Raw genomic sequence first — 20,704 nt, forward strand, 5'->3', positions numbered from 1 at the left:
ATCAGGGGAGCACAAAGGTGGCTTTATGTCATGTCTTTCTCTCCTTAGATGTAGCACTGAGTATAGCTCATTTGGATCTTGGCTTGTCTCTTTAGACCAAAGACTGTGTCAAATGCTAACACTGTATAGTGACTTCCCTGAGAAAGTGTCAGAATTGAACCAAACCCTTCGGTGAGGGCCAAAGTGATTTGTTCACAGAAGTTTTTCCAGGAACGAATGTTTCACAGGGGGAAATAGTGCATCCTATCAGTGCTGTTATGCAGATCCTCCCCACATCCTGGTGTTAAGTTTTAATAGTGATGATTTGCCACATGATCCCAGGAAGAAAAGAATATGGTTGTTTTTTTTAATAGTTTAGTTTTTTTAAGTTTTCCATGCAAATCAAGACTCATATTCCCTTCAGTAATGCCAGATGGACAGAACCATCTGTCAGAGATTAAAACACATTTAAAGGACTATAGAGTACTTGGTTAAACAAAATGGTAGAATTCCAAGAAAATCTGGGCTTTGTATATTGATTGACCTGAACAATTGCATGTAGAACTGCTTGCTTTCAATGGCCAGCATTTATATTTGCTTATAGAAGAAATTGCTGCATCAGAAACAATGGATTATGACATGGTGAAACCATTTTTACAACCTTAGGATGTTTTTGAAGCCTTTGATAAGGGGTAAGACTGCAACAGATACCAGGAAATTAGAGCAAGAGAGCCAGAGTGAATGAAATCACAATAGATAAAGCAACTGGAGCTTGTTATGTGAAAGCATAAAGATGCTCAGAAAGAGCTGTTTTCTCCTAACACAAAGCAGGATCTTTATAAGACTAGGTAGCTAGTATGAGCTCTAAACATACTGTGTTAGAGTTGTGCTTAGAACCAGCCCAACTCTTCTGCTTGTGCTCCTGATACAGATTTAAGAACATGGTGCACACCTCTTTACAGGGACCATAGTGGGAGTTTTGTTCTTCCACTGCTCAGAGAATTTTAAAAGTCAGTGAGAATATTTCTATCTGAGAGCCAAAGAGCCATGTTAAACCTCCCCTTATGTTAAGGACTTGTCCTTCCCCCGCCCGCAACAGCAGTAGAATTTCCTTGACTTCACTGGGAACAGGAGCACTGGGCCCTTACTGTTTGAGGAAGCAAAGGGATTTGCTTCACTAGATAATAGAAACTGCACCAATCACTGTCTCCCAAGCAATGATGTCAGCCAAAAATAAATTACCACCTCACCACAGCACTTGAGGTAGCTCGGAGCTGAAGCGGGGAGTAATGTGGAGATGGTTGCGCTACTGCTACCCATGCAATAGGGTCTCCAGTGCTGTCCACCTGCCACTTTTCATCAGCAGCCGCCATTGTTATCCCCAGAATGTTGGGATACTGGCTATTGGGTATTGTAAAGGCTGTCAAAGGCAGTTAGAATTTTATGGCTATGACAGAGAGCTGGCACAACCGTGCTGCAACGGCTGTTTCTGTGTGCACGGCTGTTGTTTATTGCAAAGTTGATTTATTAGGACATTAAAAGATGCCCATCCACAAAACTTTATCCACCCTGTCATGTCTTAAATATAAAATTATACAACACATCTTAGGCAGCCTCTGCCTTTAACAAACTCCAGCCTTAATTGGTTTAGTAACTATCTAGTGCCCTACCCCACACTACCTCCCCCAAGTTCAAATGCCTGCCAAAAATAATCAAGCCTTCGCAGATACCCTGACTGACTCCCTGAGGGTCACCATAACACTTCTTACCCATAGCTTTCAAACGCCCTTCAAAAGGAGACATTTCCCATTATCCCCATCTTACAGGTGGTGAAACTAAAGCATTGAAAGCTGTGACTGACGCAAGGCTGCAGAGCTGGGATATAAAGCAGGCCTCTTGTTTGCATTCCAGTGCACGATCCAATGGACCTCTCTGTCTCCCTCAGGCCAACCCATCAACAAACAATCTTGGTGGCATGCAACTTCTTATTAAAACATCAGGCTTAGTGCCAGGTCTTATTTTGTGTCTCTTCTCCTTTGTTCAGGGGTAGCCATTTAGTTCAGTGATCAAAAGGTAGGAGCACACTTTCCTTTCATACCAAAGTTTAAATAAACATACTCTTTTTTTGAGGTGTGTTGGAAGAAAGGTTCAATAATTAGCTACATTGTTCACCTCTCAGACTAATGTGAATGATCAGTGCTGGAGTGTTTTTTCTGTCGAATTCTTTTCAGGACACACAATCCCAAAGGTGGCGGTGTTAAGAATCTGTCAAGTGTGAGGTGGTAGAGAAAAAGCCAGACTTGTTTTGTCATTCTGTTGGTATGGAAAAGGGGTAGCTGTATAAGGCAGAGAGACACACAAAGGGTGACTCAGATGGATGGGTCATAAAAAGAACTTGGAACTTATCAGGTCTAGTTTTCTTATTGCTCATGTTGAGGCAACACGATCCAATGGACAGAGCATAGGAGAACCGGAGTTCTAGTCCCCGCTTTGCCACTGACTTGCTGGATGACCCTGGGTAAGTCACCATCCTCCCAGGGGATGCCTTACTGCTAAATGATGAACTAGTAATTGGCTGAGCCTACAACAGCAAATGTGAAAAATCGGGATGGGGTGGGGGGTAATAGGAGCCTATATAAGAAAAAGACCCCAAAATCAGGACTGTCCCTATAAAATCAGGACATCTGGTCACCCTAGCTGAGCCCTCAAGGGTTAATTCGTTGTTAATGTAGCCTCACACTCTACAAGGCACCACGAATGGAGGGAGGGGAGACAGCGTGGCAGACAAAGACAGACACACACACCCTGTGTGTGAGAGAGAGATGTGCATTTCTCCTTTAAGTACGCTGACCCCACTCAAAGTACACTGCCTTTTTAAGTTAACCAGCAAGCTGAGACAGCAGCTGCTGCCAGGAAGCTCCCTCTGTCCTGAGCCTTGTTGTGTGTCCCCCGTGCTCTATGGAGATGGGGTAAATGGGGGGTGGGACCGGGGGAAGGGGGACACCCTGACATTAGCCCCCCTCTCACCCGCCACACAGCAAGCAGGAGGCTCCTGGGAGCAGCTCCAAGGCAGAGGGCAGGAGCAGCACATGGCAGTGGGGGGAGGGACAGCTGAACTGCCAGCAATTGGTAGCCTGCTGGGCGGCTGCCGTTCAGGGAACCTAGGGGAGCGGGGAGCTAATGGGGGGGCTGCCAGCACACCCTGGTTCCAAGCCCCCAGCAGCTAGTTCAACGGGCTGCTCTTCCTGAAAGCAGTGGACAAAGCAGGCGGCTGCCAAATGATGTTATAAGGGAGCATTGTGCAACTTTAAACAAGTATGTTCCCTAACTGATCAGCAACGTAACAACGAAACAACGTTAACCAAGATGACTTTAAGTGAGGAGTTACTATACATTACAAAATTAAAAATCCTGCAAACCCTACCAAACTGAATTGCATGCACAATTCTTCCTCTGGGGACAAGGTAAGGCAAAGAATGAACCTCACATGACAGATGTTATTCACATTACTTAATACACTACTGGAAAGTGCTCAGATACTATGGTGATGGGGTGGTACAAGGAGCTATGTAGAATAAAACAGCATACAATAGACCATTTTGAGGTGGCCCATGAAAGTGCATCTGTCACAGCTAGGATGGATTTATCAGTTTCCAAGCAGGGACACTTCCGGCTAACTGTAGCCCAACCTAGGACACTCCTAGGGGCACTATAGGCTTTGGGAGCTAATTAAACTGAAACAAAACAAACACAAGCCTGTCTTTGCACCTTGTGGCTGCTTCATGTCTCCATGTAAGGTATTTTTCATTCAGAAATTGCAGATGGTAGAATCATAGAGGTAGCAAAGCTAAGTACATAGAGACTTTTCAGCTGGATCCACTCCCGCCTCAAAACCAATGAGTGGCATCTTAACATCTCTGTTCCCTCCTTTGCCCTCCAATGTTGTGAAAGGAGCAGCCACACTTGAGCCAGTGTGCTCCTTGGTCCTTGCTTCCCATCTACAACCTTCCCTCCAGAGAAGGAGACAGCAGTTCCTCCTCTAACCCCACACGCCTGGACAACATTTCTACTCATCCTGGGTAAGAGGGTTTCGTAAGCCCTGTTGCTCAGTTTGAGTAACCGTGGCAGATCAGTTTAGCCTGAACTAAAGGCCACTGAAATCAACAAGAAAATTCCACACTGACTTCAAAGGACTTGGCATAGGCCCTTTGTGCATTTACCCAGTTGCTTGTAGGGTGACCAAATGTCCCAAATTTATAGGGATCGTCCTGATATTCGGGGCTTTTTCTTATATAGAAGCCTGTTACCCCCCACCCCCACCCCCGTCCTGATTTTTCACACTTGCTATCTTGTCAACCTAGTTGCTAGACTGTTTGAACTGCTTAAACCCCACAGCGAGTTTCACAAAGAGGGGTGCATTTGGAGCACTTGCGGGCTGGGATTCCTCCCCCATGTGCACTGGCTATGGTTTAAATCAGGTTTATTTGCCTCTCTTGGTAATTTCTTATATAGTTCTAAATACTATTTTGATTTATAAAATAGATCCATTTGAAAGAATCCTCAAACCCAACTTCAGCTAAGTATCCCAAACATTGATTTGTTCATGAGAAACAAGGCACAGGGAAGGGGTTAATTACAACTACTAATCCCATGTCTGTCTCATTGTTCTCACAGCAGCCGCTGCACCAGCCTTTTCAGAGCCAAAGTAGAGACTCCTGAGCAGTGCTTAGGGATGAGGAGTCCCACCCCCCCCCAGCCCCTTCACAGACGGCCCACTCACCTCCTTTTTCTCACCACACCACTTTTTCTCACACATTTACAACCTTTGGGGGAGGAGGGGATCCTCCATTTTTTTGGCTGAAATTCTTGATTTCTGTCTGAAGAATAATGTTCTTGGAAAAAAATGAACAAAACCAGTTCAGCCATTTTTGCATTACTTGACAAATGGTATGTGAACACATAATCCAAGACTGTGCATACACACCGGGAGACAAAGTTGAAATTGCATGATCAACTTTAACTTTCACATTGCCTCACTTTTGAGCAATCAGCTGCTCACTTAATAGACTGCAGATTTAAAACAAACAAAAGGAAGTATTTCTTCACACAACACAGTCAACCTGTGGAACTCCTTACCAGAGGATGTTGTGAGGGCCAAGTCTATAACAGAGTTCAAAAAAGAACTAGATAAATACATGGAGGATAGGTCCATCAATGGCTATTAGCCAGGATGGGCAGGGACAGTGTCCCTAGCCTCTGTTTGCCAGAAGCTGGGAATGGGCGACAGGGGATGGATCACTTGATTACCTGTTCTGTTCATTTCCTCTGGGGCACCAGGCATTAGTCACTGTCGGAAGACAGGATACTGGCCTAGACTGACCTTTGACCTGACCCAGTACGGGCATTCTTATGTTCACCCTTACTATATAAGCAGGTTTCAGAGTAACAGCCATGTTAGTCTGTATTCGCAAAAAGAAAAGGAGTACTTGTGGCACCTTAGAGACTAACCAATTTATTTGAGCATAAGCTTTCGTGAGCTACAGCTCACTGCATCGGATGCATACTGTGGAAAGTGTAGAAGATCTTTTTATATACATACAACTCTCCTGCTGGTATTACCAGCAGGAGAGTGGGGTGGGGGGAGGTATTTTTTCATGCTTTGTGTGTATATAAAAAGATCTCCTACACTTTCCACAGTATGCATCCGATGCAGTGAGCTGTAGCTCACGAAAGCTTATGCTCAAATAAATTGGTTAGTCTCTAAGGTGCCACAAGTACTATATAAGCAGTTATTTGTTTTTCATTAATAGACTCTGCACTGCCACCTCTTGAGAGATTTGGTGCTTTACTTAAAGCCTCCGCTCCTGGTGACAATTGATAAGACGTGAGTATCTCCATTTTGATTTTTTATTATTATTTTTTAAAAGTAAATTTCTGGCCCTCACAGTTGCAGAGAAACATCTGAAAATGTAACCTGAGTGTACCCTAAAGGCTCAGAAACCAGAAAGGAAAGAACCACCCAAATTTTCAAAAAAACCTCTCAATTTCAAAGCCTGTCTCATGATTTTTTAATGTTTGGGGTTAGCAATTCTGTAGACATTAGGGCATGCTAACTGAAGAAATTAGCTTCTTGAGGAGAAGCTATGTGTAGAATGCTGAGAAGCACAATGCTGACATCTAGTGCTTAATCAAAAATATTTTTTATACAGGGCTGAAATTTAAGGTCTAGTTTTTATTTCCTTTTTTCTTTTAAAAGCCGTACTTGCACAGCCAAAACTCCAGCAGACATTAGTGGGGTTGCTAGTAGCTCAGCACTTTTAAAAAGACAACACTAGGACACTTCCGAAAAGCAGGCCCTATAACCATCCTGCATTAAACAATGATTGAACATGACTACAGCTGTCTGTTACTTCTCGGCATTTAAATAGTTGAACTTCTCAATAACCATGAGGTGGCAACAGCAGCAGCACATGTCCCTAGCAATGTCCTAAAAGAGTGTTTGTAGGGTTGAGACCTTGGTGACATTTTTTAAAGCACTGCCTGCTTACTTCTGTGTTAAAAGGCTGCTTTCCCGTTGTGCAGAGTTATGGTTTGTGGCCCTGATTCTACAAGCTGATTTACATGGTAGATTCCCCAATTAACCGTGCTCCACATGGACCCAAGGGGCCACCACATGCATCAGCTTGCAGGATTGCAGCCTATACACTGAGTTTGTTATGAGAGAAAATTATTCCCAGAGGGCTTTTCCCCATTCTTGCTTTATGCAGTATGAGAAAATCAGTCCTTTAAGAAATTAAGTGTTTTTTGAACTAGACAACACCAAATATTTTCTGACTTTTGGGTGTGTTTTTTCCCCATGTTTTGGCATACATTAACATTTCTTAATATTGTGAATTTATTTGTGTATTTCCAACCAATATCAACAAAACAACAATGAAAGTGTTACCAACCCAGAAATATGGCAATGCACACAAACAACTGATTTGTTTCACAATTATTTGGCAGGTAGATAGATGGAGCTGACAATTGAAGACAACAATTGAAAATGACTATCAGTTATTGAACAGTATAAAAACATTTATTTACTATTGGCTACAGGGGATGATGCAAAGACACAGAACCCAGGTGGAAGATCCTAATGCCAGACAAATCTCGAGGCATTCCTCAGACAAAACTCCTATTAAAATTAATTAGATTTTTGCTTGCTTAAGGAGTACAGGTTTAGGCCTCTAGCAGTTATTGTGTTTTTCTACTACCAAGATATAATTGTACATATAAAGCAAGTGCATTAATGCTGTACTAAAGAATAATACATTTTTATTGATCATTTTGTGACAAAGTGAAAAAACATGTATTTTACACACAGGGATTACAAACATCTGAAAATGCTTTTATTTTTTCTACTTTTTCCTTTTCTAAAAAAAACATTTTTAAATGAAGGTTGAGTCACTGTTCCATTTTAACTAAACCAGTAAAAGTCAAATGATAAAGTAAAGTAAATATTCATAATTATATGAAGGCTTAACAAAGCAATCTTGTACAGAGAAAAAGACACTGGTTTTATTTTTTAATGGTGAACTGCAAAGCTAAAAGAATATGATTACCCCTCATCCATTACTGCTTCTTTCTGATGTACTTGAAGTTATTTTTAAACCTTTTAAAAAAATCTTTGCTTTTTTATTTACTTTACTTTTGAAAGAACAGGAATAAGGTCCCTCTTTGAATCAGATGTAACAAAGTGCTGACGCACAGATTTTTAAGACACATTGTAGTCAGTGGGACTTAAGTGGCTAATGAATCAGGGTCTTTGTTTGGAGGATGTCTTTGGAGAACCTGAATACTAATATCATACACGCCTGAACTGAACTGCAGCTCTCCCTCCCTCCCTGGCTATGGAAAAGAGGAATCTGAAAAATGAGGACCTGCTATTTCAGAAATACAAAACAGTTATGAAAACCAAAAAGCAAATATTTTTTCTGAAAAGTTATGAGGACATTTTAATGTATCATAAAGGAGCACTAAAAGGCACAAACAACTTTGATTTCATTTTGTAACTCACTTGAAGTGTTTTTACTTTGATGCATTAAGTGACCAATTTCACTGTAACACATGAGTGAGTGATCACATTTGCCTATTATCTGGGTTACAATATCTTGACTAATGTTATTGCTGATCACTGCAAAAGGAGTCGTTGCTGACTCTGGAAGCTGTTAGTTGCAGAGGTAGATTGCCTACAACTGTGAGGAGTACTGACAACTGGAAATGCAATGTAGCCAGAATAGTGTGAATGCATACACCATCGTCTTTATGATAAGAAAGCACACACTTTCTAGTCAATAATATTGCAGCAGTGACTATTATATATCATGGGGGGCGGGGGAACTTACCATCAGTAGTTTCAATAAACTTGTTACTGGAAATAGATATGCCAGGAAATTATAGCTTTGGGCAAAAGGACAGAATGTAAATATTGTCTACATATGCTCTCTCCAAACTTAACATAATGCCAAGATAGACAGTAATCAGAGATATACTCTAAATCACGTTTAAAAGCAGGAGTTTATAGTTTGAACCTATTGTCTGTTCTGTTGTATATTATCATTTTTTTCCAAGTGTAAAACATTTATACTCCACCTGCACTCTAAATTTTGTGTACACCGTGTGTGTCCCCTCAGTGTATTCTATCATTTCTTTTCAAAGATCATTGTCTTTCTAGTCTGGGAAGACTTCAGCTCCAGGCACTAAACGTACTTGGCCCTTCTTTGTGGGTCAAGAGTGCTGCATAAGGAGTGCACTAGGGCCCCTGGGTGGGGGAAATGCTGCACAATGTTCTCTGGGGAGCAATTCTGGCTGACTGAAGGAACACTGATGAAGCTGATGGCCTCCAGAACCAGCCATGTCCAACCCTCTTTAAGGGAGGGATGGTAACTATAACGCAGGGCTTTTAAGATTGTTGAGAAAAATAAGGAGGAAAGGAGGTATCCTCAGGATTCCCAATGCAAAGAGAGGGGAGAAAGGGCCTGATTCAGTCCCCACTGAAGTCAGTAGGAACTAGGGTGACCAGATGTCCCGATTTTATAGGGACAGTCCCGATATTGGGGGCTTTTTCTTACATAGGCTCCTACTACCCCCCACCCCATGTCCCAATTTTTCACACTTGCTGTCTAGTCACCCTCGTAGGAACCTTCCTATTGACTTCAATGAAGTGGATAAGACTTCAAATATACATGGAAGTGGCTTGGGTATCAATCTATAATTATATTTCTGTTGCTGATCTTTCTTTTCTTAACCACTCTCAGTTTTCTGTAGCTAGTGTATGATTTCTTTAGGTTTGCATTGCAGCAGGAACAGAGTGTCCTGGGGCAGATATCTTTTGAGCCGAAGAGCTATATTCCAGTGGTTGCATAGGACTTTCTATCTACAATAAATATTAGAGGTAATTGGATGTATGTAGAGAGCACTCCTTTCCCAAACATTTGCTGACGGATGAAGCGTTGTTCATGTGCCAGGAGCTAAATTACTCATATTGACTAGAACAGTCATTTTATTTCAGACCCAATTTAAAGAAAGCAGCACTCATTTAGTTCTTAGCGCTGTGATCTGGAAGTCAGGCTGGGAAAACATTTCTCACATTATATAAAATGAGAATTCTCTTTGAAAATAAGAATTACAATTGGCCTTTCCAAACCACCTGTTCACAGCAGACATCTTTGCTGAAACATGATCTCACTTGTGACATTGGTACTGCTACATTTTAGTTAATCGAAAAAGAATATAAGCAAATGTCATGCTGCTTTAATACTGATTCATCAAGGCAAGTGGTTACCAGCTGAATATTCAGACGTTTTATAACAATGCTGGGGGGGGTTTAAACACTAATTCTTTTCTCTTTATGTTTTCAGGAGTTTCTGAAAGTATCCCTATGCAAGAAGTTTAGTACAATCAAATATTCAAGGCACAAGAATGTGTAATATACGAGCCAAATTGTCATGGACCACAACCTGCTCCATGGTACATTGTTGAGTTGGGTTGGAGCAGTGAAGGAGTTAGGGAGTCCCTTCTCCATCTCATTCTGTGCCAACAGAGCAGCAGGGTCACCTACAAACTTCTTGCCTAAGAAGGTGGTTTGCTGCTCAAGGAGACTGGAATGGCTACTGCATCAACTGGTGGAGCACACTCCTAAAGGGCCATGAGCTGCCAGCCAGAAGGCGTAATCAGCTCATCAACACGTATGCTGCAACATGCAAAAACTAGCTAGGGGTATAGACTGCTCCTTTTTTAAAGGGCCTGACCATATTTCCCATGGATTTCAGTGGAAACAGGATCAGGAGGACTTGAAGCAATGTACACTGCTGCTCTTTTACAATGCATGTCAACCCCCTCTGTCCCAAACCACCCAGCCTTGCAACAGCAAGATGGCTATGAGAGTTTACTCACACTCGCCACCACCTACAAAATAATTAGGGCAAGATTTGGCCTTTGCTTTATGTACAGGAAATAAAAGTAAACACTCAACATTATTCTAAAATACTGTACCAAAAGATTAACAACCCGCAGGCCATTCTCTCTCCAGTAACTAGCCTGAGCAGACATTTTAAAAGACTGATATGCTTTGACCTCTAAAGGTAAAACCATGCCAGAGAAAACACTACTACTTCTATTACCAAGAGATGAGCACATCTACAGTGAAAAAAACATTTCTAATAGTCCCTGAATGGCACAAGCAACTACGGCTGAATTCTTCTGGACCTCTGAAAGTTGACCACATCAGCACTTTGCTTTTGAACCTAGGGAACTCATGTATGTAATAACTATGTACACAAGCATTTAAAAAGTAATTAAAAAAAGACATCATGGATCATGCCTGTCCCTATGGTATTACTGTCACAAGAACTACCACTGTTTTGTTCTCATTTTCAGTAGCTCCATAGCCCACTGCTAGGAAGCTTCTCTGAATGGCATCAAGACTCACATCTCTCAAAAGTCTCATCACAAAAACTTTTTTCTCAATTTGAACATAATTTTACATCAGAAATTCTGAATCATGAAGTTGCTTTTAGAAAATATTGTTTATGCCAAAGTAATTGCTCTCACATCATTTTAACCTCACTGAACGAAATCATTGCCACAAAGACACAAAAAGCACAATACAAAGGGCCAGATTCTGGATCATTGAAGTCAATATAAATGTTGGCATTAACTTCACTAGACACAGTAAACAGTTCTTTTTGAATTAGCTTGAATGCAAGGACCCCTAAATTAGGGTAAAAAATTTAAACAGTAAATCAGCTACTTCTATTTCCTGAATCCTTTCATGATGCATATTTTCTTCTTGGTGCATACATAAATTATTATCATGAACTGGAACTGCATGAGTGGAAAGAGCATCCCTTGTGTATCATACATGTTGGCTAAAGAAGAGTGCTTTATCGTCAGTTCCTGATCTCGCTTCAGAATCCTGTAAGAATGTTCAACAGACTGGACTGTCTGCATTAAGACCAAGAAGATACATGTACTTACCTTTCATTTTATTTCTTTGAACATATGACAAAGGATTCTCATTCAGAGGGTTTGTGCTCCAAGTACAAGACAGGGCAGAACTCCTCTAAGGTTTTTGACCTTCTAAAGCAGGGGTTCTCAAACTGGGGGTCAGGACCCCTCAAGGGGTCATGAGGTTATTACACAGGGGGTTGCGAACTCTCAGCCTCCACCCCAAACCTCACTTTGCCTCCAGCATTTATAACTGTGTTAAATATATGTTAAAAGTGTTTTTAATTTATAAGGGGGGGGGTCGCACTCAGAGGCTTGCTATGTGAAAGGGGTCACCAGTACAAAACTTTGAGAACCACTGTTCTAAAGCAGTAATAGTAGTGGTCTTTGTGCATTCTCCTCATATTGCCCAGCACATGCTACCAATGGCCACTATTTTAGTGCCTACAACCTTCTTGTCAGTTCCTGAAGAAGAGAGGAAGCAAGCACACCCAGCTAAAAAGAATAACTAATGTGAAAATGAATCCTTAAAAACTATCCCATCAGAATTATGGGTAAATAATTTTTCTGACTCTGAAGTCATCCTTTTACAGGATTTTCACTCTTGGAGAATAAGCAGCGTGAGAGATATCCCACAATAAATATACTGCAACAAGGAGTGTATAAATTAGACTAATATTCAGCATGGAAGAAACAAGAACATTTAAAATTGTTAGGTAACAGTAGGGATAAAATATCCCCCAAAGACCCAAGACACGAACAGAAAGCCTGGTTGGAGGTGTGCTCGAGAAAACAACTTTCAGAATTAAACAGACTTAAATAAGGGACAACCTGAAAGAAACAAAAACTCTAGGGATCTGGACAATTTGGGTAACAGGTTCTGCATTACTGAAAGAATAAAGCCGGATCCTCCCTAAAGACTGAATCCACGCTTTTAAGTGTATGTAGGACAATCTGGCTATCTTACATATGTCCAACATTAAAATATCCCTCAGAGGCACTACACTAGATTCTAAAGCTCAGTTACGCGTTGCAGCTGAAGTTGCCATCACTAATAAGGTGGCCTTTCATGTAAGAAACTAAGGCTTTCATGCTGAGGACTTCTTCCTGGTCCAGCTGCAGGCTGAACTCATGGCAGTCTCTTGTGGTGGAGTGAGAGAGAATGGGGGTGTCTCTAGAATGGATTTGATGTTCTCCATGAAACTTGATGGTTTGGGGTAACTTTTCAAGGCAGATCTCTCTCTCCCCTCCTCCCACACCTAAGTCAGGCTCAATTCTAAGGCTGAGGAACTAGCAGCTGCACTTAGCAATGACCAACATCTTTCTAAATCAAGCATTTCTTTTGAAACTGCTCGTTCTCTTCATTTCCTTGAGGGGATGGAGGAAGAGAATAACATCCTGAAAACAAAAGAAATGAACTACAGAAAAACCACACCAAACCATCAAGAGAAAGTACCAAAGTATCGGGAAACTATACATACCACCAGTACCAAGAGAAGACACCCAGAGTTGCCAGAAGCACCAATTCAAAGCTCTGAGAAAAGTGTGTGACAAAATGCTGAGGCCTCAAGACAAAATGAAGCAGCACTGAATGGAATACAATGAACGATAGAACTGGGCACAGAAATGCTAGGATATGCTAAACAATTCTGAAAAAGCTCCAAGTGAGGAGTTGCAATGGACCTGAGCGGTAGGAGGATTCTAGGCTGAAATGAGAAGGCACTCTTGGGTTCAGATCATCATGAATAGGTGCCATAGATTGTGTGAGAAATTAATTTCTAAGAAACAGGCTGTGAGTTGGTGAGAGCTAGCACAGCATTTGCTTAAAGTTCTCCTGAGGAGAGCACCTTCGTGGGCTATGGTCGGAAAAGGAATTGAGGGCTCCAGCGGGTAACCCACTTAGAGGGTGCGCTAACCATATGCGCTAACCACTGCTCCCAGCGCCACAGTAGGTCCAAAATCTTAGAAGAATTTGGCCCTGTTTCAAGCTGGAAACATGAGATCCAGGAATAAGCATACTGCAGTGGTGTTATTTTTAAAAGAAACTAGTAACCTGTACTCAAACAGAAAAACAGAAAGGTAATTCTGTTTTTGTAATCAATAACATTTTCGTGTGTGTGTGTGTGTGTGTACACAATTATGTAACACAAACTGATTGCAAGAATCCCTTTCTTTAATGATATTTAATGCTATAAAAGAGGGGTCAAATCCTTCTCGCCTTTCTAAAGCAGTCCCACTGAGGTGAATGGGTCTGCTCATCTACGTAAGGCAATCAGCATTTGTCCCAAAGAGTATGTTATCCTTATTTGAATTAGAAGAGCATGTAATAGGTCCTCAGTGAAGCTGGAACAATGTTGTTCTGGTCTTCAGTGAAGGTCCTTTTAAGATTCTTATATTTGGCCTCTTAATTCCTTTCCCTTTTTGACATATTTAAATTCAGGCACCTAGAAATTCTTCAAATTAAGCCAAAATCAAGGCAATCTTATAAAAAAAAAAGTACATGTATATCTGACACTAGAGGTGTCCTGTTCTCACAAGACAGGCGGTTCTACCACAAGTACTTCTGATTAAGGGTCTATGATTGCGACAGTACGGGAGGCCAGTTTGGGGGTTTTTCAGCAAAATTATCAGCGTGATTAGTAGGCTCAGAAATTCCAATTTTAATTAGAAACTTTATTTGGAAATACATTACATAGTTTACATGTGGTGAGAAGTGCTTTCACCATGAGATATTTCAGAACATTGTGCTGAGCAAAATGGCTATAGATTTCCTTGGAACTTTCCTTTAAAAAAACAAAAAAAAACAAAAGTATCTTCTTACAGAACTATGAGGCAACTTAAAAAATATTTGTATTTAAAGGCTATTACTACATTTACCCTAGGGTAAAAATATTTAATCATTCCAAATACCTGCATGTTTCAGAAATGACATAAGTATTTGGCATTATGACCAACAGAAATTCAAGTTCTAAATAATCCTTGAATTCACTAAAATGTGGAAGAGAAGCAAACTAATGCTAATTTCAATGATCAAATCATTTTTGCTAAATAAGGCACAGTTATCAGAAACCTTTGAAACTTTATAGAAGAGTATACAAATTCAGATTTATTTGCACATATTTGTGAGATTTTCTTTGATAAAGCCTGAAAGATTATTTTCTATCTGCTGCTGAGAGTTTCCAGGAACAAGTCAGAGCAGCAAGGCAACTAATATAGAGAAGCCATGCAAAGAGTGAAGATTGATGCTTATGATGGCATAAAAATATCTGCAAAGTAGTTCATTTTATAAATGGAGCATTCACCTGATATCACTGAAGTGGTGACCATCCAATTAAGGGAAAATTAGATGCGGAATTATTTCTGCAAGTAGCGTCTACATACAAAGATGTTCTCTCCCACCCAAAAAAGCGACAAGTATGAGACATACAAAGGTCGCCTGACAGTAGACCAAATGTCAGGGAATGTTAACTCCATTTACTTAAACAGTAACTACTGCCATTGCAATTTGCTCTACTTAATAAACAAAATGAAGACGTCCAAAAATGGTATTAATTGAACAAACAATTACCATTATTTTGGCTGGATAAGTGCTCAAGAAACCCATAAGATGTAGTGATGTTTCAAGAGGTTGGAAGAAACAGAATTTTTTTAAGATGATTTCTTATTTAAGCATTCAAATGTGAGGAATTTCTTTTTTCAATCAAATCCTTAAGGAACAGTTGCATGAACGTAGCACTGTCTGGCACGTATGACCTATGAATGCTGAATATGTTTTCAGAATTACCTAATTGGCAGACTTCTGTTTTCAATTTTTCTTATTGCAATTAAAGTATTGTATCCATTATAATTGAATAATCAAGTTTTGACATTAAAAATGTCACTGAAATCATTATTTTGACACAGATTTGTATCACATACCAAAAGATAATTTTTATATGTAGTTCTGTGAAATAAATGCAAACACTAAAATATAAGAAAGATTTAAAAAATTAATTTGCAAAGCTGAACTCATACTTCAGCTTTGAGGTAAAAAAATTCTGTAAATGAAGAAGTCATGACATAAATGTGGAATATAAAATACATTCTAAAGTATTTTACAGAATGGTTGAGTTGCTCATCAGGCATGAGAATCTGGAGGAGAATGATGTTAATGAGAAGCAGTTCACATACAGAACACAATGCAATAAGTTTAAATCAGACTATTTTGGTTTGTGTAGCCCTTTATTAGCAACTAAAATAGAAGATATCTGTTGTACAACACGGCTATTAACGGACTATACTGGAGTTTTATTATATTCTAATACAGGATCATTTATAAATGCTTTTTTTTCATTAAAAAGCTTCCACCCTTTTTCTGTTTACAACTGGCAAAACTATTCTGAAAGCTGAGTACATGTGCACAGGTCTGCAAAGAGTGCAAATTTAGGATATGGTAAATGCTTTACATGTTATATTTGAAAGGACTGTCTACCACCATGCCTTTACAGACATCATCTTTTTTTTTAAATCACAAAGTTTTGACACGAGCCTTCCTTCCATTGTCTTAACAAGAAAGCATTTTTAAATGAGTTGAAACTAAGGAAGGACTACACCTACTAGAAAAGAAGAGAGTTCTATTAGTTTGAGGTTTCAGTATACCCGAAGACCAGGAACCGTATCTTTGTAAGGGCTAGGCTGGGACCCCGTACATAGTATGTGTGCAGGTGGCATCCCTGAGTGTTCGGAGGTTCAGTGGACCATTAGTGCTCCAGCAGCATAACTTACTGAGCTGTCTTGCCAGTTTCGACACTGGCTTGACTGGGCATAATTCAAAAATGAAAAGCTCATATTCATTCCATTCTTCTGGAGCTCTGTTATAGCCTACATGGAAACAAAAAAAGAAAAAAACAAACACGTTAAGGACAAGTTATTCACCAGGCTCTGCTACTTTAGTTCCCACTCCCCTCCTTCAATTGGACTTAATGCATTCCTGCAGCTCCTTCCTTTCCTCAAAACCCCAAAATACTCCATGGACACCTTTTGGAGAGACCCCATCTATGTGACTCCCTATTATTCACGCAGAGAGATCCCTCCCTGACCTAATCTTTTGTGCATTGGACATTTTTACAAGAGGCAAACTGAATACTGGTGCTTGTAGTCTTTGAGGCAGTTGAACCATTAAGAGAAGGAAAATGCAAAGCAAGAGAGACAACAAAATTTAGGGGCCTAGATTTATTGCTAAATTGTAGAATTATTCTTAACACAAAGACCTCTTGTGATTTTGGTAACATGGTCAGAGCTACAACATTTAACTTTTTTTTAAAATACTCTTCCCAGTATAGACACTGCAAATAGAGATCTTTTCAGAGGCCCCCTCCTGTAGAAATTCCCCAATGTGTTCTCCACAGAGATCAACCTCCCAATGAATAACGCCCTCCCTGGTTAAAATAAAAAAAGAATAATGTCCCTCCCATTTGTGTTTTAAATTACATTTAAAAATACAGGGCTATACTCACCAGTACTGTCTAGCTGGTTTGCATCAATTCAGCAATGCTGTGAAGCAGCCACAAACCCACTCTGATCAGCTAATTAAGCCAAGTTTACAGCTGCTTTGTACCACTAGTGGAGCACACAATAGCCAGAATATAACATAGAATCTGACCCATAATGGCTATTAATTTAGGAGCTAGTTCAGTAACGCTGTGTGCAACTCCCCTTTGAAATATTGTCAGAAGCGACAATACGTTCACAATCACCAGATAAATAATATATAGGCAAACATACTTTCTTTAAAATATATGTGCTACAACTATTGACTCAGGAATTGAAATTGTACATTTCACTAGGGATGGGAATTTCAAAGGAGAGAGTTAGGTGCCCATTTCACATTGAAATTCAATGGAACTGGATGTTTATCTCCCTTAGGCACTTTTGAAAATCCCAGCCCTAGTAAAAGGTAAGTTTGCCTGGGTATCAGCCTAGAAAATTACAGAGTTTGAAAACTTGGGAAAACAAACTGGATTCAGACTTCCAGTCTCAGAGGTAATAGGCCCTCTAGCAATTTATTGGTGAGAGAAATTTAAACAAATTTGCAATAAGTCAACATTTTCACAAACAGTGGTACTTACATTTAATAATACCCCAATGGGATGTCTTCCACATATTGTATTATGGTATTTCTTCAAGTAATTGCTAAAAGATACAGGATCTAGCTGCTCTATAATGCTCATACCCTGAAAAAGAGTCAATAGCAATGATTACTGCCTACCTCGTTAAAATGTATGAGCCTTTTAATTAATGGACATCACAACTACATGATGTGTTTGAGAAGGAAAAACCTCAATTCTGAATCATGGGAATCTCAGTATCTGAATCTCAGAATCTCAGAATAGGATTTTCTAATTGTGGGTTTGCCTTGCTCCCATCCCTTATAAAAAGAAGGGACGGGAGTATGACCTTCCAAAGCCGTGAATGATCTGACATTCATGGGACTATCCTTCAAATCTTGAGACAGCCACATAAAGGTCTATTGCCTTCCCGCTACTGCCTCTGCCTGTTCCCCTGGCAACACTACTTCCTGAGGAGTTTTACTCCTTTGGGTTTCTGAAGAGTAGTAGCACCAAATACTAGGCAGGCTAAAATCCACGTGTGAAAATAAAACCTAGTCACATATCCTAACATTTATGTTTATACAGGCACCAATAGAATCCCACCAGTGTTCCAGGCAAAGGCTGCTCTTTCCTTGTCAAATAAATGTAAAATAGCTTACAACAAATCTACCTTACCGCTTCTACTTTTCTCAGCTATTCCCCAGCTGCCTCTTGCCAAACCGTGCTAGGTCCTGTCCTACATTCTCCTGTCTGAGAAATGCTTAGTCCTTAAAGTTGCCAATGGGTTAATGAGGTCCAGCTACTGATGGGTCAAGGAAATTCCCCCTGGAGTTCAGAACAGGACAGCACACTTGTCATGGGAGTGGAAGTAAGTTCATGGGGGATGGGGGGAAGAGAGAGAGAGCACGTGTGCAATATTCATGGGGAAATTCTTCGGAGGGGCTTTTTTTTGTTTTTAGTTTTAGGGGAAGTTAGATGCAAAGAGGAGAAATCATCACCCCAAGAGCGGCCATCCTCTCACACCCAGTCAAGTCCACCCATCCCCCACAACAACAAAGCCCTAAACATGGTGAAGGGTCTGCTGCAGAGTTGGGGAGATGACAATGCCACTTACATCTTCCCTCAAAACAAAGAATGGCCCATTCTTCCAGAAATGCTGCAATTTTCTTGCTTTCCAAGCGATTTTCAGAAAGGCATGCTCTGGCCTCAGCATTTCAACTCATACAGTTATTTCCTTTCCTGCTAACAGTCAGCTAGGGTACCGACTGTGATGTGAATACTTGTCCACTAACTGGATTGTGACCAGCTTGGTTCACATAAAACTATTCAGTGGTGTAATAAACTTTCGTTCACTAATGACCTAGGAAGGATATGAACTGGTAAACATGACAAGATAATCTCCTGAGCTGTCCAGTTTTCTTGTAAATTTTAATTATTGTACAGCTACGTAAAGTAGAATCAGCTTAATTGCATACCCAAAATGTAATGAGATTAGCCAACTGCAACTGTGATTATGAATAGGACACCATGTCTGTCAGGGATTCTGTGACTTTCCACGACCTCCATGAATTCTGCAGCGGCTCCACAGCCAGCCGCTCGGGTGACCCCGCAGCCAGCTGCACTGGCACTGCTGGAGCGGCCCTGGGGGCAACCGCACCAGCTGCTGCTGGGGTGGCCCCAGGCAGCTGTCCCCAGGGACCACCTGAGCAGCAGGAGGTGCAGCTAGCCCCGGGGACCACCTGAGCAGAAGTCCTGGGGGCAGTGGTGAGTGGGTGGCCCCAGGAGCAGCTGCTGCTCAGTGGCCCCTGGCAGTAAATGCCACTGCCCCCTCCCCCACTAAGATTTAGTCAGGGGTACATAGTACAAGTCATGGACAGGTCATGGGCCGTAAATTTTTGTTTATTACCTGTGACAGTCCATGACTTTTACTGAAAATACCCATGACTAAATAGTAGCCTTAATTATGAACAGGAGAACACATTTTGTAGATAAAAAAAAAATTATTTCATGAATGTAATACAGAAACTACAGTGAGGTACAAGATTCATGTCACAGCAATAAGCCACTGAAATATATGGAACTCTATCTGACAATTTAGCAGCTGCCCTCACTAAATGGACACTGTATTTATCAGTGTCAAATAAGCTGATTTTGATACAAAAGTTATGACCATGGAACATTTAGAGTGGAGCTAATCGTCCCAAACGAATACAAATAAAACCTGCATTCCATGATACATCATCATGCATTCTCCACGTTTTACCGAAACATGTCTATTTTAGCAATGGTTTATAGAATTTTAAAAATTGCACTGGGATTATTTTTTGAATCCTTGATTTCAAAATGAGTACTGCCAATCTTGGTTCTCAGGCCAGTGTAATGTACAGGGGGCAAATCCCACAGTTTGACTGAATAAGGAAATGCTGCTGTCACCTGGTATTTTGTGTTTTTGTTCATTCTAAATGGCAGTTGCATTAAGCTGTTTAGAAATCTGCAGGTGTCGAAGGAGTCCATCTGGACTTGAATTAGAGAAAAGAGTATCACACAGCTCTGCAATTTATCATGTGGATACCACAATACCACCATATATGTAGTATATATTGGTTTACCAAACACACATTAAATGACGTCTGCAGTGCCCAGGGGTAATGAGATGGGGAATATCTAACATAATAAAATTCATCTTAAACTTCTGGTTTAGTAATCAATGGGGCTACTCACATAAGAAAGAGTTTGCGAGATGAGGTTCTTATTTTATATATAGTATTTCATACTATAATGTCCAATAATATTATATTCAATTATATTTATTGTCATTTTCCTAATATCTACTTTGTTTCTAAGAAAAGTAGGACAAGAGTAGATTACACATAGAAGTAGAAATGTCCAAACAGTTAACAGTTTATGCAAATAATCTAATTATTTTTTCAGGTCCAACAGTCATTTTTCAAGTTTGCTCATCTTTCTTAGCTTATAACATATCCGGACCAAAATTTTCAAAAACCAGCAATGATTCTGGGTGTCTCAATTTTTTTGTGCCCAATTTGAGATGATTTTCAGAAGTGCTAGGCATCCATAACTTAAACAAAAGTTAATGGGAGCTGAAGGTACATAGTACCTCTGAAAAGCACTCCTCAAAAGCACCC

At 40.4% G+C, this 20,704-nt stretch overlaps 1 protein-coding gene across 2 annotated transcripts in view; it reads right to left on the reverse strand.

The window, feature by feature from the left end:
* Positions 1–14,121: 14,121 nt before the first annotated feature.
* Positions 14,122–20,704, reverse strand: part of MEMO1 (mediator of cell motility 1) — a 49,652-nt gene continuing 43,069 nt past the window's right edge. For both annotated transcript variants that reach the window (XM_037895387.2, XM_037895388.2), the window contains 2 exons: positions 17,577–17,681; positions 14,122–16,329 (listed from right to left, as the gene is read on the reverse strand). In XM_037895387.2, the coding sequence (XP_037751315.1) occupies positions 16,198–16,329; positions 17,577–17,681 (237 nt within the window). In that variant the 3' untranslated portion in view covers positions 14,122–16,197. The remainder of the gene's footprint in view (positions 16,330–17,576; positions 17,682–20,704) is intronic.

This window comes from Chelonia mydas, chromosome 3 (assembly GCF_015237465.2).
Source record: "Chelonia mydas isolate rCheMyd1 chromosome 3, rCheMyd1.pri.v2, whole genome shotgun sequence".
Lineage (NCBI taxonomy): Eukaryota > Metazoa > Chordata > Testudines > Cheloniidae > Chelonia > Chelonia mydas.